The sequence below is a fragment of the Micromys minutus genome, assembly GCF_963924665.1.
Source record: "Micromys minutus genome assembly, chromosome: 1".
In the NCBI taxonomy this organism is placed as follows: Eukaryota; Metazoa; Chordata; class Mammalia; order Rodentia; family Muridae; genus Micromys; species Micromys minutus.
The window spans coordinates 25,335,136-25,357,914 of NC_137969.1; the positions used below are offsets into that span (position 1 = coordinate 25,335,136).

Genomic DNA, 22,779 nt, shown 5'->3' on the forward strand with positions numbered 1-22,779 from the left:
TCAGTGGCCCAGGAACTATTGTGTGGGGTTCTGAGACTTTTATTTGAACAGTCAGGTCTTCTGGAGCCCACTTTTGGGAAAAGGTACAAATCAACTCTCTTTAATAAGTCACACGCGTCACTGAGCTTTCACCACACCTTTTGTTGTGATAGAATGGCAGCTCATGTCTGAACAGACAACACCAGGCTGATGCAGTTCCACACAAGAGGTTTATTGTGGAGGAAGGGGACAAGAGGGGCAATGGAGACAAAGGGGGAGGAGAGAGAGAAGAGGAAGAAGGGGTGAAGGTCAGGAAGGGTCTGCCTTTTATTTAGGTTGTGACGTAACTGCTCGCAGGTGAAGGTGGGAGGTGAGACAGATGGACCCAGTGAGAGACAGTCTTGAGTTTAGCAGCTGTAGGGGTTACGAGAATTAACATAAAAGGGCCCTGCCATTTAGGAGAGAGGGAGGAAGGCCAGTGGTCTGGAGGGGATAGAAGAACTTCGTCTCCAGTGTTGACAGGCAGTGGACAGAGGACAGTGTGTGGCCAGGGTAGATGATGGTCAGCAAAGTTCCATAGGATAGAGAAGGTGGCAAAGTAATGGGGTGAGGAGATGGTCTGGAGGGGAGAGCATTTAGATGAAAGACCAGGAGTTAGGACCGGACGTCCATAAATGAGTTCAAAGGGTGAGATGAGGAGGGGTCACTTGGGAGAGCTCGTATCCTGAAAAGAGCCAGAGGTGGGTATTTCACCCAATCGAGTTCCCGGGAGAGCTGGACCAGAGTGGTTTTTATAGAATGGTTGGTTCTTTCTCTCTTACCTGAAGACTGGGGTTGGCAGGGAATATGAAAATGCCAGAGAATGTCTAGGGCCTCAGCATTTGAGACATTTGGGAACAGGACCATTGTCTGACTGGAGGGAGGCTGGGACACCAACTTGGGGACGATCTCTCAGAGGAGGAGGTTAGAGACTGTCTGAGCCCATTTGTTAGTTGTGGGAAATGCCTCTACCCACCCCGAGAAGGTGTCCACCAAGACCAGGAGGTACTTGGCATGTTTGACAGTGGGCATGTGGGTAAAGTCAGGTTGCCAGTCAGTTCCAGGGAGGGAACCTCTAGCCTGATGGGTAGGAAAAGGGGTGCTATGATACCTGGAATTAGAGTCTGACATCTGACAGGTTTTGCAAGAGACAGTGATAGATTTAAGAAAGGTAAGTCCTCAGGAGCAGGCTGTAGGTGGATCTTAACAATAAGACAACGCCCGGCTGTTAGGATGGAAGAGTTGGTGAAGATAGGGCAGAGTTTGATGAGTGTCAGGGGGTGACAGTGGAGGTGTGGGTTGCAGTGTACGAATGTCCTGGGGAGGGTGAGACAAGCCTAAGCCCCTAAGGGCTGCAGCTGTAGCTACCTCGTAGGCTCAGTTGTTTCCCTTGGAGACAATAGAGTCATCTATCTGGTGGGATCTGCAGTGGGCAATCCCAATAGCCATGGGGACGTGGGAGGCCTTTAGCATAGTCATAATTTGGTTTGCATTAGTTACTGATCCCTGGTTCAATTCCGGGTTTCAGCACCAATGTTGTGAAGAATCGCAGCTCGTGTCTGGAAAGACCGCACCAAGCCAATGCAGTTCCACATGGGAGAGGTTTATTGTGGGGTGAAGGGGACTAAAGGGGGTGGTGGAGACAAATGGGGGGGGAGAAGAAGGGGCAAAGGTCAGGCAGGGTCTGCCTTTTATTTAGTCTGTGACATAACCACTCACAGGTAAAGGTGGGAGGTAAACCAAATGGATGCTGGGAATGTTCAGCCCTGTACCCTCAATCCCCACAAACATCTACCTCTAACATTTATCTTTGCCTGCTGTAGCACCACTAAACACCTTGAATCGGTTAGTATTACCATTCAGCAGGTATGCTGAGCTCCTTTGCTCTGACTGGATAGAGGCAAATGAAAGCTCTTCAGGAGCTTTCTGGTTTTGATGGTTTTTGTATCCCTTCGCTGACCTTAGCTAACCTTGAGTTCATGGCCCCACAGCATGAGCAGCGGCGATGATTTGCGCCCTCTAGTGTTACATCTGTGTAAGTTTAAGGTTATGGGATCCGAAGTCTTTCAATGGCAAGTGTTACAGTCTAGAATTCCACAGTCTTCCTGGATGCCGGGTGCCTGAGTCCCTTGGCTCTCTAGTTCTGACAGCTCTTTGGAATTCTTCCAGCTCTGCACAGCCAGCATCCTGTCTCAGCTTTCTGCACACACTGTCTTTTATCCCTGCTGACATAGTTTCTGCTCTGGCCGACTTCTGGCTTTTTGGCTGCCTCTCTTGCTATGACCACGGTCATGGCTGTTGCCACTGCTCCGTTTTGCTGCTTCTCCCGCTGTCCCCATCGATGTTGTACCCGCTGCCATCACCCTCTGTTACCACACACCACCAGCCCCTGCCACCCCTCTATTGCTTCTCTGCTGCTCCTCCAGTTCCTGTTACTTCAACAGCAAGCAGCCATGGTTGCTTAGCTGCTAAGTGTTCCTAGATCCGACTGGCTCCCTAAAGGCCATAGTGAAACCTAGGAACAGCAACAAGGTGAAACTTTGCCCTACGTGGGTGTTGTCAACAGGTTGGGAGGTGAGGTCAAGGGATGAGGGTTTGGCTATTTGGACCACAGAGCAGAGGCATGCTGTTGAATATGCTCATACAAAAGCACAGCTTTTACCTTAAAGGGAGGGGATGGTCTGGAGGCAGATATAATTAAGGTTTAAATACTATCTTCATACGTGGTGACAGTTTCATGTTTTTCTTAATGGTAACAAAACCCATAAAGTATCTTAAAAATACACTGATGGGTGCCCTCAGGTAGGTGGGTTAAAACAATGAGGGGAAATTGCTGGTGACATTCTTAGCCTTTATGTTCATTGAAGCTAATAGTTAGTATGTTCCAAAGTATTTAACAAATACTTTGTTGGAGATCTCAGGTAACAAAATAAGAATGTCTCTGCTATAGGCTTCTTATGTTTTCTGATGGCAGCCTTATCATTTGGGTTGGTAAGAGGTAATGTTCTGCCAAGTTAATATGTTCCCATCAAAGATATATTCCAAAGAATTTGGAGTCAGATAGAGGTGGGCAATGAGTGGCTTATGAAGGAACAATCGTTCAAGGTAATGCTAGCTTTGGGTCCGATTTCCAATTCTTCATAATCACAAAGTTGTCGTGAACCACCTTTGTAGAATCCTCCTCATAAGTGTTGCCTTCTGCTGAGAGCATCAGTTACGTCTTATTTGCTCAAGGAAAATGCAAATATCTATCTTTCCCGTATTATTTATTAGCTTTGCTGTGGGAGAGATAGAACCTACGGGGCAAAACTTCATTTTTGGGGATGAGATGGATGTACTGCTTGGGAACCCTTATTTCCACGCAAGAAAGCAAGCGGAGAAGAGGCTGTGCGTTCAGCCTTTGAGGATTCGGGGAGACTGTATCCACAGCAGCACACACACTGCCCCGTCCTTGTCTCTGTCTCCGCCACCCCCTCGCCGGAGGATACCGCCCAGCGATCAGAATAGAAGGCGGGTCTTCCGGCCTTGACTTCCGAGTGTCAATGCGCTTCCGGCTCGCGTCATCCCAATGAGCCAAGAGCACTGACATGGAGGAGCTCCGTAGAGTGCCGCTTAGCGACCCCGATGCTCTGCTACCTGCAGGCTTCTGGGCCGCCGTGACTGTGTGGCTGGAGAGGCCACAGGTGGCCAACAAGAGGCTGTGCGGCGCCCGCATGGAAGCCCGCGGGAGAACTTGGCAGCCCCGCGCCCAGGCGGAGTGTGGACCACGGCAGGGACACGAGCTGGAGAGGGAACCTGGACAGGCTTCTCCTAGAGAGCCAGAGTTGGCACTTAGGGCGGGCCTCGAAGGCACCGCTCCCGCGGCTGATCTGGACTTGCTGTGGGAACGAGTGTCCCAAAGCCTCGTCCACGCCAATCCGGAAATGCTGGCCTTCCTCTATGGCCCCTCATTGGGTTCTCAGCCTGCAGCCGCGCAGGAGCTCGACCTGGTTCTCAGAACCGTCATCCCGAAAGCGAGCCCGCACTCCGCCGTTACTGAGCCGAAGAAAGAACTGGTGGTGCAAGGTAGGAGAATAGCGGGAAGAGCGCAAACCGACTGAAAAGCGTTCGCTTTTTGAGACAGGGTCTTATATGGCCTGGAATTCGCTATGTAGAACATGCTGGCCTCGAACCACAGAGATACACCTGCATCATCTTCCCAAGTGCTGGATTAAAGGAGCGCACCTCCACTGTTAATCTCCGGCCTTGTATTTTCTAAGTGCTGGCTATAGTGTTGTTTTCAAAGTGTAGACACCTTCTCCCCAGCGACAGACGGCCACTAAGGATTGGAAAGCATTGCTTTTGTGTCCATTGCTGCTCAGTTCTACTTCCAAGGGATCTGTTTAGAGGAGCTATGACTGATGGCCTTGTCTTTTTCCCTCAGATGTTTCCAGTGGGAACGTCACCTTTTTGCCCTTGGAAGAAGATACTGAGGGGAATTTAGAGGTTAAAATGAGCAACATATATCAGCTCCGTCTCCATCGCTGTGAAGGAGAATGGTAAGAGCTGGATACTGCTCTGTTGCACCACTATGTGATGCCCATCACACATGTCCTGTCCTTAGACAGCTGGAGTACAGAAAAGCCAAGGTCTCCTGTTGGCAGGCTGATCTCGGATGTATATATAATCACCACTGTGCTGGTCATGGGTTGGGGATACAGTGTAGCCAGAGTCCTCAGTTTTTACATTCTACATGCCTTTAAGGGTCTACAGTAGTTAGCTGGGATACTCTTCTAGTCAGTTTTCTACTGCATAATACACAAGGAAGTCAACTTAAGGATGTTTGGGGACCAGTAAGACAACTCTGTGCTTAAAGATGCTTGCTTCAAGTCTTATAAGCTGAGTTTGATCCCCTAGAACCCACTTGTTCTGTGAGCTGTCCTTTGTCTTTTACACAGACACAGACACACACATATAGAGTGAGAGAGGGAGAGGTAGGTATGTATATAATTTTAAAAGGGTGTCAGGTTTTAGTTTGTAATCACTCCCCTGTTTGGTTTTGGGGGTTGTAGTGAGGAACTAGGAGCATGAATCAGTTCTCACTCAAGGCAGCCAGAAATCAAGAGGGGGGCCATAAACAAATTCTGCCCCCAACCCAGCTCCCTACTTTCTCCAACAAAACCTCACTCACCCTCTAAGCTCACACCAACCCCAATATCCTGTAAGCTGAGTGTGTCTATGAGCTAGCCTGCTGATGAGGTTGGTCCTGTCATGGTGCAGTGGCCTCCCAAAGGCCCCACCTTTGAACTTAGCTGAATTGGGGACTGAGCCTTCAACACAGGAGCCTGTGGGGGACATTTCAAATCCAGACCAAATTCACATGAAGTCTAATCCCATTATTATGCAGCTATTAGTATATCGTGCTCCAGAGTAGTGGGTGGCATATCCTGTCGTAGTTTAGAGTCCCTCTTATAAAGTACAGGTTTGTCATTTGGTAGGGAAGCACCTGCTCATTTTGTGCCTAGCTAGATCCTGGGTTTGATACCAGCAACAGCAGCATGCACGTGCACACACACACACACTGAGAGAAGGGGTATTGTAGTCACTGCTCCCTTCTGGGAAATAAGCGACTTAGGAATAAGAATTGAGGCCAGCCCTTCTCATTGGTATTTCTCTTATTTTTGAAGGTTCATATCTGTTTTAATTTTCTGTCCAGAGAGGTGGCATTCAGACGGTGTCGTCTATCCCAAGCCTGCCTGGCTTGGAGAAGAACTGCTGTCCAAGCTGGCCAGGTGGGCGGTGGAGAACAGGAAGAGCGAGTTTAAAAGCACACTTTCCTTGGTATCCATCCTGCGCTATAGCAGGGTGTACCAGGAACTCAAAGAGAAGTACAGAGACATGGTAAAGGTAATGCTAGAGGCATGTCCACGGTCCCCTCATTTAACAAGTAACATGACCAGTGCTTGGTAGGAAGACTCTGTTGGCTGTGAGCTTCCTATCCATTTCAGGTACCACACTGAAATCCAACTATGGGCACAGTGTAAACCAAGCAGATGTTTGGCTACATTTTTAAAACCACAAGTAGACTTTTTCACATTTTCCAAGAATTCAAAAAGGAAATTTTAATCTAAAAAAACCAATAAACATTGTGTTCGTTAGTATATTATAAAGTTTACATTTTGTTTAAATTTCATTTTTGTATTTTGAGACAGGGTTTCTTTGTAGCCCAGGTTAGCCTGAAACTCATGGTCCTTCTGCCTCATCCTCCAAGTGCTAGGGATGCGTGCATGTGCCACCATGTGGGTCTGTGTATATGTGTGTGTGTGTGTGTGTGTGTGTGTGTGTGTGTGAGAGAGAGGATGTGTGTGTGCATGCAGTTGCCCATAGACACATAGTAGGGTGGCAGATTCCCCTGGGGCTGGGCTTACAGGTAGTGGTGGTAAGCTGCCTGACTTGCGTGCTGAGAACCAAACTTGGGTTCTTTGCAAGAGCAGTAAGCTCTCAACCACCGAGCTGTCTCTTCAGCCCTGGCCTCACTAACTTAAAGGTTTCTAAGACAACCACTCTAAAAAAGCCATATACTACGTGAACTTGGAGTTAGTCCTTCCATTATAAGGCAAAGTAGCCAAAGCCACAGGCCTGGAACCTCAGTGATTCACTGTAGAGATATAGTTCAGATCTGTACAGCAGCTGAGCTCCCTACCCCTGAAGACCCTGGCTCTGGGAGGGTACTCCCCAGAACACTAAATACCTTTAAGGAGGTACTCCTGGTTTTCAGCTTTTAAATTGTTCCCAGGACGTGGTTTATTACTGTCCCTGTCCATTGTGTAGATGGCTGATTCTCCAGGTGTCTTTGACTGTTCTGACTATGTACCATCAGAGCCTGGCCCTGAGCAGTTAGCCCAGGCTCATGAGTCTCGGTCTGTGGCCATCTGTACCACTCTCATATTTCTTCATCTGAGTGCTTGCATGAGTATGTGAGAGGGTACATGTGTCTATGCATGCACACGTACCTATGCATGCACATTTGGAGTTGGGGCCCTCCATCGGGAATGTTTTACACTGAACCTGGAGCTAGGCTGGCAGGCAGCAAGCTCCAGTGAGCCTCCTGTTCCCACTGACCCAGGGATGAGAATACAGGGCTCCTCGTGACCATATGTTGCTTTTTATGTGGGTACTGAGGATTTGAACTCTGATCCCAAACTTGCAAAGCAAGCACTTTACCCACTGAGGCACCTCCCTAGCCCTGCCCTTTTCCTCATTTCATTAGACATTGTCTCTATTCCAGATAAGTTGACTTTTTTCTGTAACGTCTTAATCTATATTGTTGATGCTTTGGATCACCTTGTGCAGAACAGAGTCCTTTTCAAGCAGTGTAGTAACCGTTTTTGTATAAAGCACTTACAGTGAGAAGTCAACTGTGAACTTGCCTTTGAAATGAAAGTGTCCTTATTTACCATGTGATTAGTTTGTCTTGACCTAGGCTGTTTAGAGATACTTTTTAAAAAAAAGATGTATTATTTGTTATATATAACCATACTGTAGCTATCTTCAGACACGCCAGAAGAGAGCATCTGATCCCAATGCAGATGGTTGTGAGCCACCATGTGGTTGCTGGGGTTTGAACTCAGGACCTTTGGAAGAGCAGTCAGTGCTCTTAAGCACTGAGCCATCTCTCCAGCACTAGAGATACTTTAAGTTTTTGATTTCACATATTTACATATCCTCTGGAAACATTTTAGGTTTGGCCTGAAGTAACAGATCCTGAAAAGTTTGTCTATGAAGACGTAGCCATCGCTACATACCTGCTGGTAAGAATACTCGCTCTCAGTGTTCACACTAACACCGAGCGTGCGAAGCTTGCCTCTGGAAGATGCCACCAATTGGGGCTGGAACATTCACCAAGTCAGGACTTGTGTTTTGCCCTGCTATGAAGTGATTTCTCATCCTGCATGACTCCTCTAAGAGCACAGAGCACTTGTGAATCAGGAAGCTGGAGGGCAGGAGGGACAGTTGTCACTGTGGAGGCACCAACAATCTAGTGCTATCCGGCTGTGGGCTGGGACTCTCCCCCCCAGTCCGTCCTTAGCTTGCTGGCTGGCTATCGCTTCTCCATATCCCTTTAACCCATAGTTAGTGGAGAAACCTTGAGTTGTCTTGGCGTGCGGGTACCTAGAGATGACCACTGGATATAGATGCCCTTTTCCTGGTGGATGGAAACCAGGGCCTTTTATGTGCTGGGCTCACTCTACCATTGGTACCACTAAGCTGTATGTCAGTCCTAAATGAATACAACGTCAGAGGAGAATAGTGTGTGTGTGTTGGGGAGGGGGTACTAATGTCCTTGGGGCCAAAGATCCCATGTGTGCTGTTCATTTATGTCACCTTCCTGGGAGCCCTCGGGTCTTGGAAGAGGTTAGTCCACCCCCACCCAGTTCCCATCCCCCAGTGGCATTAGTGTTTGGGTCCTTTACTTTTTCTTTACAATTCTTGAGCTGGAACCCAGGGCCTTACACAGCCAGGCAGGTGCTCTGCCACTGAGCCACGTGTCATCAACTCCTTTTCTAAAATTTGAGATAAGATTCCATCTTGTTTTTCGGGCAGTCTTGAGCTTATGGTCCTTCTGCCTTATCTTCCCAAGGAGCTGGGATCGCAGGTCCTTTACCCTGTTAGGATTGTTCCGGAATAGAATGAGTCAACATGTATGTGAGTTGGTTTTACTCTGTCTTTCCTCAGATTCTATGGGAAGAAGAAAGGGCTGAGAAGGGAATCACCACCAAGCAGTCTTTTGTGGACTTGGGGTGTGGGAATGGCCTTCTGGTCCACATCTTGAGCAACGAGGGGGTGAGCATATCTCTGTTGCCTTTTCTCAAGGTTTCTCTAGGTTGGGCAAAGGGGCCCCCATGTTGCTTATGTCTGTTCTTAATTCTTTTGAGGCAGTGTCTTAGTGTGTAACTTGACTAGCCTCGAACTTGGAATATATATAGTCCAGGTTAGCCTCAAACTCACAGAGACCTATCTGTCTCTGACTCCACCATATTCAGCTACCCAGCTCCTACAACATTTCTTGATGCTGCAGCCTAGGTCAGAGTCTGGCAAGCTGGAGCTTTCCTGTGTGTCTACAAGAGTGTTTGCAGTAGCATCCCTGAGAGGACCTGGAAGCTGAGGGTAGGGGTGGTAGGAAGGTTCCATAGCTCTCTGCCTAAGTTGGTGAATAATAAGGCTGCAGTCAAGGTGCAGGGACTGTGTGATAGGGCCGATCACAAGCTTGCCTTCCCTACCATGACCAACCATGCAGGTGTGCAGTGTTGCCAAGAGTTGAGAGCTGTGCCTCCCACAGATGCCAGGCACACTTGCCCTTCTATGTGGTAATGGCAGTGCCTGCAGATTTGCTATTTTTGCAAACTTACTGTAGTGGTCCAACCTTAACTCATAATTTCAAAACTTCTCATTTTAGCATCCAGGCAGAGGGATTGATGTCCGAAGAAGAAAAATCTGGGACATGTATGGACCCCAAACTCAGCTGGAGGTACTGACATCCCCCCCCAATCTAGCAAGAATTGTCCCCTGGAGTCAGCTGTTGGCAGGAATGCTAATTCAGCTCCCAGTGTCCCACACACTGCCCACAGCTGCTACTGGACTTGTCTGCTCCACACACTGCTCTAGATGCCACCATACCTGTCTGCCCCACAACCCCCACTCCCACCCCCACTGCCCCACTGTCTCCCATGATGCCCACAGCCATTATTGCACTGTCTGTAGCAGAAAGGACAGCTTTAGAGACGGTTGCATTTTTCTGTCATCTCTATTTCAAGTTGGGATAATATGACAACTCGAGGGGCAGGGAACTCATTGCCAGCCCCTTAGCGCTTACTTTTCCTTCTGTACTCATGGTTGTTTTCCCAGGGATTCATAATTGCTTCTATATTCACGTTACAGGAAATTTAGCCAAGCAACCTGGTGAACTCCTGTAATTCTCATACTGGGGAGGTGGAGGCAGAAGGATCAGCTTAGTTCAAGGCCAGCCTGGGTTTAATGAGACCTTTACCTTAAAACAGGGAAGAAACTTGAGAAAAGTTTTAGGGCTGGGCATGGTGGCATATGCCTTTAATATCAGCTCTTAGGAGGCAAAGACAGATCTCAGTTCTAGGCTAGCCTGGTCTACATGAGCAAGTTCCAGTCCAGCTGATGCTAAATAGTGAAACCTGGTCTCCAGAAAGAAAGAAATCTTAGTCTCTGATTTGAGGCCTGTTGGTAATCTGGTAGGTGTATAGTGAGCCTGCAGGTGGATGTGCTGGGTGTGAGACTGACAATCAACAGGAATTATTTGGCAGATAAAAGCATTACTGTGTCCCTGGGCCTTGCCCTCTGCTTGGTAGGAACTTTAAACCGTCCCAGTGTGTCTTAGGGTTTTACTGCTGTGAAGAGACACGGGATGGTTGCAATGGGCTATATTCAGGAGGCCTTTTAGAAAGCAGGTCTGGTGTCCAGGACCCTCTAGCCTGGTAATAGCAGTCCAAAGTGTAAGTTCTTGATTCATGAAGAAACAAATGCAGAGTGCTGAAGGTTTGTTTTTCCCTGTGTGGTTATGTACTTGGCAGTTGGACTGTGTACGTTCAGTGTCTTCGCATCAATGTGAACTGTACCACCAGCACCTCGGGAGCTAGGACGCTTCTTCTGGGAGGGATCATTAATTCCAGACTGGCTGCTGACCACCAGGAAGGGTGGTGTGGGTGAAGCGTCATTGCTCAGAGTCCCCTGACCATAGTGACAGAATAGCTTAGAACTGCGTGGGCTCACTCCTAGGCACCAGCTGTCTCTCTGTTGAATACTTTCTGTGTTTATGCAGGGAAACAGGTTTAGTCATCAGAAAAGTGCTGTTTTGAGGGACTCAAAAAGTTGCCAGTGATTTGTGTCCTGGGGAATCAACTATGGGCAGAATAGTCACCTTCTCTTAGTGAGCTGGGCACAGAGGAGGCCTGGGATTGTCATGTGGTAGGTGGACTGTAGCCATGGGTCATGGCCCAGAGCTTCTGGTGCATGGACTGACTGTTTCAACTTGTGTGACATTCTTAAGGAAGGTTCCATTACTCCAAGTGACAAGACGCTGTTCCCTGGTGTTGATTGGCTGATTGGTAATCATTCTGATGAGCTCACCCCCTGGATCCCTGTCATTGCAGCCAGGTGAGCAGGAGAGGCGGGTGGCTGTGTCTTCCTTGATAGCACCAGAGCTGCTGTGGCACTGGCCTGGTAACTCAGGCGTGTTGAGGTGACGGCAGCATGGACACTGGGTACATCTAAATCTTCCTGCTTCTGTAGCAACTGTGCCTATTAGAAAACCTGAGCCACGCGTGACGCCTCCCGTGTTCTATTGGCCAGCATTGATCCCATCTGTATCATCTCTATGGCGTTTCTAACCCATGTTGAAAGATGTGTGCTTCTTAAAAAATGTTCTTCTGATTTTGGAGGGAAACTCTTTCCTTAGACAGACCCTTTGTCACAATCTGCACCTTACAGACCACTCTGGGGAGTCTGAGACACTGCCTGTGCCTTTAGCCCGCTTCCCTTAGTCTTATATTGAGCCTCTCCCAGCACCAGAACTCTTGAGTTCATCATGCTTCTAGCTCCACTCCACGTCTAGTCTGAACTTACCTTAGCTGCATCTGTCCTGGTTTCTGATTCCTATCTGAAGTTCCAGCTCTAGAGAGCTAAAGTCACAGTGGGCTAGAATAACTGCACAGGAAAATTATCTTTTACTAATTCAATATCTATTTTATTAAAAAAAAATATGATGTGCTACATAGTGTTTAGATTTCCATAGGAAAGAATCCCAGTGTGATGGCTATGCCTTTTACCCCAGCACAGTGAAGGTGGAGGCAAGGGAATCAGGAATAAATAGTGCATGGACAGACTTGGCACATGAAGCCTTGTCTCAGAAGCGTGTGTGTGTGTGTGTCTGCCTGCCTGCCTGCCTGTCTGTCTGTAAGAATTGCCAGGAGCAGCCTAAGACTCAGCCTTGTGCAGCTTGTGCATGCTATGGTAAGACTGTCTACCTGGGTCGGGCTGGCCTCCTTGGGTCTTCCCGGATCTTTGCTGGGCTCCTGAAGATTTTCTGGGTTTCTTTTTTCTCCAGGTCTTCCTACATCTGTCGGTTCTTCGTCCTGCCCTGCTGTTTTTTTGACTTCATAGGGCGATACCAGCGGCGTCAGAGCAGCAAGACACAGTACCGGGAGTATCTGGACTTCATGCTGGAGGTGGGGCTCTCCTGTGGCTTCCACGTGCAGGAGGACTGCCTCAGGATTCCTTCAACCAAGCGGGTATGTGCCAGGGCAGGTCCAGGGCCAGGGAGCTCTGTGTGCGCTGCCTGGAGCTCCTTCAGAAGTCCTTCAGGACCCATCCCCCAGGCTAGCAGCCCCCCCCCCCCCAATGATGTCTGTGTTGGCAAGTCTTGCTCCTCTGAGCAGGCTAAGGTTCAGTCTGGGGTAGCAGAGACGTGTTTTACAGCTGCAGTTCCACTGCTTGTCACCTATAACCAAGGAAGCGCATGCAGCCTCTGGCCCAGTGTTACAGTTGGATCCTGTGCATGGTGCCCAGTAAGTGCTGGGCAGATACCCAGCTGGTGGGGACCAAACTCGTCAGATGCTGCTCAGCTCCAAACCCAGAGCTCATGGTAGGGCTGGGTGGTCTTAACAGACTCCGTTGGCTCCCTTCACTGGTGTGCACTCTAACTTTGGAGTTAATGATCAGGGGAAAGTGTGGGGAAAGTTCCCTAGATGCGCTGGGCCCTACATTGTACTGAATGTCATGCTAACAGGTTAACACACAGCCCACTCACAGACCCCCAGAAACCTTAGAAGGTAAGCTGTGTCATATCTGGATCAGGGCAGCTCTAGAAAGGACCACCTCAACATTTAGAACCCTGAGCTTTTGAACCTTCCTTATAACTGTACCCATGTTTCTCACTAACTTTTTATTGTTGTTATTATTAAATCATTTCTGTTGGTAGCTGTTCAAAAGAATAAGGGTTGGGGGCTAAGAGTATTCTTCAGAGGTGAGTGCTTCCCAGCATTCACTAGGCCTTGGATTCCATCCCTAATACAAGCAAAAGGCTTAAAATAAGGATTTCTTTGTTCTCATGACAGATGTTGGGATTCTGTAAACCCTACCCCTCAGTTACCTAGCAACAGCCAGGTGTACCCCACCCCTCAATTATCCAGCAGTAGCCAGGTATGCTCTGCCCCAGTGACCTGACACTATAAAAGGAGCTGCTTGCCCCCTCCTCTCTCTCTTGCTCTTGTGCTCTTGCAGCCTTGCTCTCCCACTCCTACCCCTCCTCTTTCCCTTCCCTTCCCCCGTCTCTCCCACGTGCTGATGGCTGGCCTCTACTCCTCTACTTCCCTCTTTCTCTTCTTCTCTTCACCCGGCCTTGACCCTTGCCCCATCCTGTTCTATTAAAACCTCTCCACGTGGAACCGTGTTTGTTTGGTGTGGTCTGTCTGGGCATGGGCCGAGAAATCTAATTAACAGCAACAGATTTTTAAACTTTGGTATAATTTGTACTTCAGCACAAGAGTGCTCCAGGAGTGTGTCTCTTTAAACACAGGTCTGCCTCATTGGGAAATCCAGAACATACCTGCCTTCTGCAGAGGTCTGGATGGATGAGCAAAGAACACGATACCTGCACAGTAGACAGGGCCATCTACAGAGTCTGCCTGGTGGGGGACATGCACCTTCTACGCCCCAGACTGCTGCTCACAATGCTGCTCACCAGGACAGTCACAGGACCTTCGATGCTGGGCCCGAGTGCATGCTGGAGGGCCTGGCTGCTGAGCGAGGAGCAGGAGCCCCAGCCACTGGACTCTGGGTGCCCGGATTCTGCCCTAGAGAAAAGGTGGAGCGTGTGAGGAATTGTGCTGCCCTCCCTCGAGACTTCATTGACCAAGTGGTTTTACAGGTGGCAAACTTGTTGTTAGATAGAAAGAAGTTCAACACGGGAAACTCTGAAGATGGGAATCTGAAGACCTGGAATGGAGGAGGTAGGCGCCCCCTGAGGCAGGCTCACTGGCCATTGTGGACTCTGGGTGGGACACTAGAGGGTGGGAGTGAACAGCTATCCACAGTTGTCATTCAGGAGAGTCCGGTGGTGTCATGCTCAATTCTTAGAAATAACAGAGACAGGTCACTGAGTATAAACAATCTCACTCCCTTGAATGCAGATGCATTACCTTTATTCTCTGCAATCCCTAAATACAAGACTATTGTCATGGGAGAGCCAGTAGCATCTGGTTGCTCATTGGCTGGAACCTGCACATGGGAGAGAAAGTAGGGTTGCTGTTACATGCCAAGGCTGTTAAGAGCTTTCAGCTGCACCCCTTACCTCCACCTGTGACCACCAGGAGGCAGTGTGGGGTCATCTGCTGACCGGAACCAAGGTTACCGGTGAAGCTGAGAACATTGCCTATTGCAGGTGGCCCCCGGGATAACTTAAAGCAGAGTGGCAACACTTGTCATTGCCACAGCCTCATCTGTGACTGCTGGGCCCAGGTTTCTTCCCTTTACCCTCTCATCCACATATGACATGGCAGACCTTGTGTGTTCCCCTTCAGAGCTAACCAATCCTAGGAGCTTCCACAGGCCAGAGTGGTCTTGGCTCAGGTGGTCATGTAACTTAAAGATTCAGCACTCTGTAGATGCGAATATGGGGTCTTTGCAGAGGGAGGCAGGCAAGGTTTCCTACCAAGGCTGGAAGAACAAAGGGCGGTGCTGGGATGGCAGCAGGCTCTGGAAGTTCCTGTGTATGCTGTACGGCAGGATTCCTGCTTCACCAGAGGAAGTGATGGGAACTGGGGGCTGTTGGGCTATGCCTTGGATGGAAAGCTATGAGCAAGATGGGCCCTCCTCAAACCTAGGTCCAGAGATGACTCTAGGGGCTGGGTCTCACCCCACCTGCTTCCAGGTGGAGTGTTGGGTACAATACCTTCCCTGATAGGTATCTGGGGGCCTGGGTTTGTTAGAGACCCTCAGGTATCCCTTGGAGTGTGAGGAAGGAGTACCTGGGCCCTTGAGACTACCCATGGCCTCTCCCCTTTCTGCCTGATGGAGGCCTGGGTAAGCCATTGCTGGACACTGAGAAGGAGGCCCTCCGGTGTGGTGGCAGTGCTGTTACTGTTTAAGTAATAAAGGTGTGGAGCTGGGCTGTCTTTAGCCTCCAACTCTAGGAGACACTGGTGCACTGCAAGATGAGACTCTTGGCAAATGCACCCAGGGAGACCCATTGCCATCTTCGTTGGAATAGACATCATTGTCACTGGGTGTCTGGTCAGGGTGTTTTCATGTCTGAGCATGGTTTTGGTCAGCATTGTGAATGGGAGAGACTTCACTGTGGTATCTGCAATATCACACCTCCCATCCAGCCCCACCTGTGTGCCTGGCTCACGTGGGCAGTGCCCCGCTAAGTTCTAACAGCTTGGCCAAGAGGCACAGCTAGAAGCTTGGCTGTTGGTCCTGCCCCCTCAGCTTCGAGCCAGAGCTTGTGGGAGCTAGGACATCCACCAGGTGTTGATAGACTTACTTGATGCTCAGCCTGAATAGTGGAAGCTTGTGGTCCTGCATGTTTACACACTGTCACTGGCTGGGGTGACTGCCACCCACATGTCCTGTGGTTGCATGATATGGATTCATTAAATTGCACTCACAGGGTCCTGCAGCTGAAGCATACATGAAGCTTCAGGATTGGCTTTGACATGAGGATGCATGTTGGTTATAGGCTTGTATTCTAGGCTATTTGTAGAAACCTGCTTTCCTACAGGGAGCCTTTCCTTGGCAGAAGTGGCTGCAGAACTAAACTCAGAGACGCTGCAGGGGCTGAAGCGGGAATGTGGAGGCCTACAGACCCTGCTCAGGAATAGCCATCAGGTGTTTGAAGGTAACATCTCTGAGGCTGCCATACACCATCCTTCCTGCTTGTCCCCAGAGCAGGTTCCTCCCTGTGCACTCCATAGCACTTGCTTTCTGTCACCAAGGACGGGGTTGTGATCCTCTGGGTAAGCCTAGATATTCAGAAGAACCAGGTAAGACATCCATAAGCCTATCCAGGTCGCCACCAGCTTGTATCGTAGGGTGAGGTCTTTCTTCTTTCTAGACACACTGCAGCCTCTACTCAGACTCCCTGTGCCTTGGTTCAGACAGTTCCTGTCTAGGATATGCCCTTGAACTCCCATTGCCTCTGTGGTGCCTGTTCCTCACACAGGGTAGGTGGTTAGTTGCAAAGCCGGCTGGCTACATTGCCTGCCACCGCAGAACATTGGTTCACCTCTGCCACTTGCAACAAGAAGCATGTGGAGCTGTAGAGCACATCAAGTTGGGGACATGAGCCTTCTAGTCTCTGCTTGATACCTTCAACACTGGATTCCATACCTCCAGAGATAAAAGGGCCCACTCTCTCTTCATGGGTTGTGGCTCAGTCCCTGACCTGCAGGAGTGTTTGATCTAAGGATGGGGAGTGGAGTATGACAGTGTCTACCCAGAGGCCTGAAGTATAGAGACAGCTATAAATTCATAAGTAGGAATAGCCCAAGGAGAGAGGAGCTGCAGGAGCCATGTCCTCTTACCAGCTCTCTCCACAGGCCACTCCTACTTCATGGGGTGTGTGTGTCTATGGTTATGGTTACTATTGGTGTGATAAACACCATAACCAAAAACAACTTGGTGAGTTTTACTGCTGTAAACAGACACCATGACCAAGGAAACTCTTAGAAGGTCAGTGTTTAACTGGGGCTGGCTTACAGGTTCAGAGGTTCAGTCCAGTATCATCAAGGTAGGAGCATGGCAGCATCCAGGCAGGCATAGTGCAGGAGGAGCTGAGAGTTCTACATCTTCATCTGAAGGCTGCTAGGAGAAGACTGGCTTCCAGGGAGCTAGCATGAGGATCTTAAAGCCCATACCCACAATGACACACTTCCTCCAACAAGGCCATACCTGGACCACCACAGGCTTACATATCACAAAGGAACTCAAACCAATAAGAAACTGAAGGCAGTAGTTAATGTAAAGTCTGTGGAAGGGATGCTGCTTACTGACTTGCTCTCTCCATGGCTTGCTCAGCCTGCTTTCTTGTAGAACCCAGGACCACCAGACCAGAGGTGGTTCTACCCACATCAATCACTAGTTAAGAAAATGCCCTACAGGTTTGCCATCAAACCAGTCTTCTAGAGGCATTTTCTCAGTTGAGGTTGCTTCCATTCAGATGACTATAGCTTATGTCAGGTTGATGTAAAAGTAGCCAGCACACCCCACCTGGAGAGCATCCACCCAGGTACTTCCACCTACATCATTAAACATGATGGGCATTGTCTTGCTTTGCCTTCACTACAGGTTCCACTCAGGCACAGGTACTCAGAAATGCTTTTCTTAGGAGGTGGTGCTCCAGTCAGGACCAGAAGGGGGGAAGTCTAGGAAATGAGGAGGTCCAAGAGGAGAGTAGTTGGGAACTGAGGAGGTCCAGGGTGAGAGGAACCTGGAAGTGAGGAGGTCCAGGAGAGTTTTAGTCAGTGGGTTGGGTACCAGGCTGCTGCTGCAGTGCCCAGAGAACTGTGGCTTCTGTGACTGGCACAGATGGTTGATACCCAAGTGACCTGGGAAGGAGCAGCCTGGCCTCTGTGTCTCTGCTTCTGGGACCTGTGGCACACCAGTCCAAGGTCCCTGTCAAGTCTCAGGCTGCAGTGTTGAGCTCTGTGGATCTAGGTGATGCTATGAGCTGCTCTCAGCTCAGCACTGGTTCCTCTGTGGTGTACCACTTGCAGCCAAGAGGCCAGCATAGTGCACCTCATCCTAACAGCCCCGGGACTTGGAGACAGGTTGGGGTCAGCCTTAATCCAGGAAGGGCCACTGACTGAAAATGATAGGAAATAGGGCCTTGATGGGGGGAAGGGGGCACAGGTGTTGGAAAAGTTGTCCCAATCTCACCTCACAGACCTTAGACCTAAGGATGAGAGGATCTCATGTTCCTTTTTCATGTCATTGTGAAAGACAAGGTATGTGCTGCACAAATATTTGAGCACAGGTGTGTGCTGTTCCATGTATGTGAGGATATGGGTTCCAGGTGCTCCTGAACGATACATTTGAACACGTACTCGCTGTCTGTGTGTGTACACATGGGAACATGGATGTCTGGCGCTCTCGTGAGGCCATGGCTGTATGAGTCTCCACAGCTGCCCTTGGGTGGTCCAATTGTCCTTGAGAAGTTGAATGTGGTTCTGTCCAGCTAACTGGCCCTCACTTGGGTGAATGCTGCTTGTGGGTAGGTGCAGGAATGGCCTGACATCCCCCTGGAAACATTGCTGAAGTCAAGAGCCCCACACCCAGATGTCCAGATGAACTGCCCAGTGCCCATGATCTGTGCTTACTTAGAAAGCTTTAATCAGTTAAAGTACTACAGCCGGAGGGGCCTCATGTTTTCCTTGACTTTATGAAGGACGGTCTCTCCTGTCCAGTGTAAATAAGCATGTATGGGGTTAACCTCTTTTCTGTGCACTTCACTGTGGGGGGCAGTTATTTTTTAAATCATTTCTGAGTAGAAGGCTAGGGATCCAGCACCACGTGAACATTCTCTTTGTAGTCATGCAGAAAATATGTGCTGAAGCTGGGGCTTATCTCTGGAAAGTGTTTTGTTTTAAACTAATGTAGCTCTGGCTGATCTGGAGGCATGCATGCTCCTGAGGAAGCTAGCTTTCAGATGGCTTAAGGTCGGCTCACATGCACCCTATGTCCAGGCCATATCAGAACTGACCCTACCTTGGTTCTGCCCCTTCTAGGGGTCTTCATGGCTGTTTTTGTCTGCTGGTTAAGTGGCCTCCTCATCTAGAGGACTTGGATATATCTCAGAGGAATTAGTGATTTACTCATGGTCACCGGTGAGTTTGACAGGCCAGGCCAGGAGAGACCTGGCGCTGGTACTCCTGAAGACAGAGCATCTTGGTGCTCTTTCTGTTCTCTGGTTCTCAGCATGTGAGAGGCTACTGTTGTGGAGCAAGCTGCTGAGTGGAGCCTTTGCTTCTTTGCAATCCAGCAGGAGGCATGAGTTGGGGGTTGGGAAGGCAACAAATTTGTTCCCGTGATTCCATTTTAAATTACTAGCACATTTCCCAGAGGAGAAACGTGTTGGTGGTCTGACTTGAATGGTGTCATGTGCCCTGGAGGCCACCCCTCTTGGTCCCTGGCACCATCTTTCCAGAGTGAGGGCTGCGGGGCCAACAGGGAGCTGCCTGGCACCCTGGTATAAACTGGAAACATTTATATTAGCACGCTGTACATACTAGATTCCTAGCCACTCCCTCTCCAGGCTTCTGTTATTAGTTCTCCCTTTTGGTCTGTACACTTACTGACTAGGCCTGACCCTTGCAAATAGTTTCCCACCGTGTGGCTAGGCATGCTCCTAGTTCATAAGCATCATGGAGGTTCTCCTGCCAGCCACCATGTCCATAGGGAAGGCCCAAGGCAGCATTGAGGGCAGGCTTCAAGTCCACTGTTGACCTCAGATTGTTTAAACATGTCAGAACTTCCAGCAGGGACGGGGCCTTCTGGCCACTTACAGACAAGTGTCCTGGTGCTTCTGGGAGATGCCCTCAAGGCTCCTCTGAGCACAGTTCAGAGAGTTCTGGGCCCACAGTCACTGAATTCTGCTCTTTGTTGTGGTGGGAGGCTCTGCTCTGGAAAACTTCTCTCAGTGTCCTGAAGTGACCCTAACCTGGGCTTTGGTTCAGGAAAGACAGACCTTAGCCCAAGGGAGGTGGTTGCGTGTGGTGTCACTTGACTCTGGGGGCTTCAAGCCGTCCCTGAAGACGAAACTCTCCCTGTGCCTTATGTGCATAGGGTCCTCTCAGGACTCACCGCTCAGGTTTCCAAAGGAAATATTTAACTTCTAGTAGCAGCCAGGCTCACTGGGGCCATAGCACAGGGGCTCCCAGAGCCGACAGGAAGCTGCATTCACTCATATGCACTTGGTTCAGTTCTGGAAGTCAGTGAGCCAGACTTCCTCAATGAGGCACTTTTATTCCTCCCGCCACCCTGGCTACAGGTAATTTTATAGTACTGGGGGCACTGGAAGGTTTGTTTGCTTTGACTGAGTTTCACACAGAGCTGTTGGCTCCTCAAAATGAAGTGGCAAAGGACAGCAGGCCACTCTGGCCATTTCCTGACTACTATCCAGGTCCCCTGAGGCAGGACTTATGGCTGGAGGCCCTCACCTTGACCCTATAACCCCTGGCAGGACTTCACAAGGTGGCATTTGTCAATCCTTGTATACTAATGACATTCAAGCTAAAGTCTTAGGCTTTATCATTTTGTTCTAAACCTCAGTTCGGAATGGGCGAGTTCACATCCGTGACTGGCGGCAGGAGCTGCAGAGGGAAAAGCCTCCAGAAGCCAAGCGGAGCCTGTCTGCAGAGGTGTTCAAGACTCGACTCTGCTGGTTCTTCGCTCACCATCCTGATGGCTGTGTACTGCCTGCTGCCCATTGCCCCTTTGCCCATGGGCCTGAAGAGCTGTGCCTGTCTCAGACATTGAAGAAGCAGAGGCAGGCTCCCTGAGTTACCTCTTAGGAGTTTTCTAGCTGTTGGTTCTGTGGCTCTCCTGCCTGTTTCCCTTGTCCTGATGACACGTTGGGGCTGGGCTGGCTTCATTATGACCCGTTGGTATGCATAGCCACTGTCAGTCACTGGTACGGCCCGTTCTGCACTGCCAGATGCCAGAGCCACCGTGTAGCCTCTGCAGACAATGACCTTCTCAGGGCTGTGTGCTCCAGGTCTCTGCAGAGCTCTCTGCAGGCTGGTCACGGGATCTCCTACAAGCAGGGGCAGGGATTCATGTCTGAGGTCATTATTGGAGTCCTACAGAGAACAGCTTCCAGAGTCACACCCTGCCACCCTGTGTTCAAGTATGGCCTTACCTCCTCCAGAGCAGAGCGAACATTGCTTCTGCCTTATCCTTCTTTTTAGAACCTTCTCCATCTCCCCAGAGGTATTGGATGGTTTTTCCTTTCAGGAAAAATAATTTCTGTTTAAATTTGTTTTTAGCCTTACACAAAAAGGAACACTCACTACATCTCAGCGAACGTCCTAGGGACCAGTCTCCGAAACCCCACGTGGTAGAAGTATTTCTGGTGACCAACCTGGTGTCATCTGAGTGGTGGGAATAAAGTCATTTATTCTGAAGAGCCAAGGGCTGTACAGTATTTTGTAGCAGGGTAGCCACCATGGGGTCTCCAGCCCAGCTGGAGAGAGCCCACAGAGCTTGCCCCCACCCCTTCTTGACACTTTAGTAGTGCCAGCTCCCAGAGCTGTGATGGCAGTCTGCCCCCAGGTCGTACCACCTCCATTCTCGTGGATGGACTAGGTTGTGTGTCCTCAGGAACTCAAAGAGCAGTTTCTGTTCTCATCGGCCCAGCCTGTAATTGCCTTTTCCTTCATGACCATGGGGGCCTAGAAGCTGTAGAGCCCTTTCCCAGGCTGGCCTGTCTGGGAGGCAGCATTTGGTGTCAGGCCCTGTGGGTGCCTGGAAATCTAATGGTTCCGAGAGGTATTGGGTCTGGCCTTCAGATTTTTCTGGAGCCCCGTCTTAAGACAGCTAGACTGAAAGGTAAGTCTTAGATTCCCACCTTTTCTAGTTCACAAAGCTTCATGACGAAGCATGGTTGCTCTGGGAGAAGACACCACAGAAACACATTCAGGATGAGCTGTGGGCTTGCTCCTTCATTGGCTCACGCCCTCTCCAGGGCCTGCGTTCAGTGAGGACAGCTTCCAGAAGCCCTTCCGTGAATATGGGCAGGCTTAGGGAAGTACTCATGGAGGAGGTGGGCTATACCATGTCGGTCTGCTGCATTGCTTTTCTGTTAAACCAGTGTGATACGTGTCAGTGACAGGACCAGAGGAGCAAGTGAGCGCAGAGCTGAAGGGGCGTGCTCACTCACACGGCCATGATGGCTGGCTGGTGAACACCCATCCCAGGCCTGCTCCACTTGCAAACACCCTTGTTCATAAACATGGGGTTTGTCTAGAGCATGGCCATCTTGGTCCATTTGGTTTCTGATCCTAAATGGTTGTCACCTACAAGCTCAGTGTTGGATCAGAGCTCCTGAGTTCCAGAGTGTTTAAAGGTAAGGGCCCTGGGCAGCTTCTCTGCTCTGGGTGGTATTTTCTTTTTTTTCCTTTTGCTATGCAGCAAGTAGCAATGGACCTAGAGGCTTAGAGCACTGTGGTAGAACAGGCATAATTTTGCTAGACCTTTATGCCCAGGTCTCTCCTGGCTGCTCCAAGGTATAGCATAGGGTCTTAGAGACTAGACTGGAGAAGGAGCTGTGCTGTGTCTGTCCACTTGTGTGTCTGTACTCTTGTGTCTGTCCACAGGCCGGGCCAGCTGGCAACAGCAGCAGGCCAGTTCCCACCTGTGTCACATCACACAAGCAATGACCTGTCACTTTGGTGATTTCTCCTGATGGGAAGCAGGCATGGGCCCTACCCACACTCGGAAAAGGCTGGTCAAACTCACAAGCACCAATGAGTTAAGGACTGTGGCCCCTTGTTGCCTCCCAAGTGGCTTGACCAAATGTCAGACACAAGCTTTGGGGGACATTACACATTCACAGTCTCCTTACCTTTTAAACTCTACCTTACTCCCAAAGCTGACAGGCCAGAACTTCAGTCAGCCTGGTTTGGAAATAGAGCCTTCACAAGTATGGGCGGTGTGGGGATAAGGGGCACAGCCTAATGCAGTGGCCGTGTCCCTGGG

At 49.7% G+C, this 22,779-nt stretch overlaps 1 protein-coding gene across 2 annotated transcripts; it reads left to right on the forward strand.

The window, feature by feature from the left end:
• Nucleotides 1-3,604: 3,604 nt before the first annotated feature.
• Nucleotides 3,605-21,178, forward strand: TRMT44 (tRNA methyltransferase 44 homolog). Of its 2 annotated transcripts, XM_080934121.1 has the most exons (11): nucleotides 3,605-4,083; nucleotides 4,442-4,556; nucleotides 5,685-5,904; nucleotides 7,740-7,808; nucleotides 8,734-8,841; nucleotides 9,455-9,526; nucleotides 11,075-11,181; nucleotides 12,131-12,314; nucleotides 13,601-14,033; nucleotides 15,806-15,922; nucleotides 20,353-21,178. In XM_080934121.1, exons 1-11 carry the CDS (start codon nucleotides 3,606-3,608, stop codon nucleotides 20,580-20,582), a joined length of 2,133 nt encoding a protein of 710 aa, XP_080790247.1. In that variant the 5' UTR covers nucleotide 3,605; the 3' UTR covers nucleotides 20,583-21,178. The 2 variants fall into 2 exon arrangements, with proteins under 2 accessions (XP_080790247.1, XP_080790248.1); XM_080934122.1 differs by lacking the exon at nucleotides 15,806-15,922.
• Nucleotides 21,179-22,779: the final 1,601 nt, after the last annotated feature.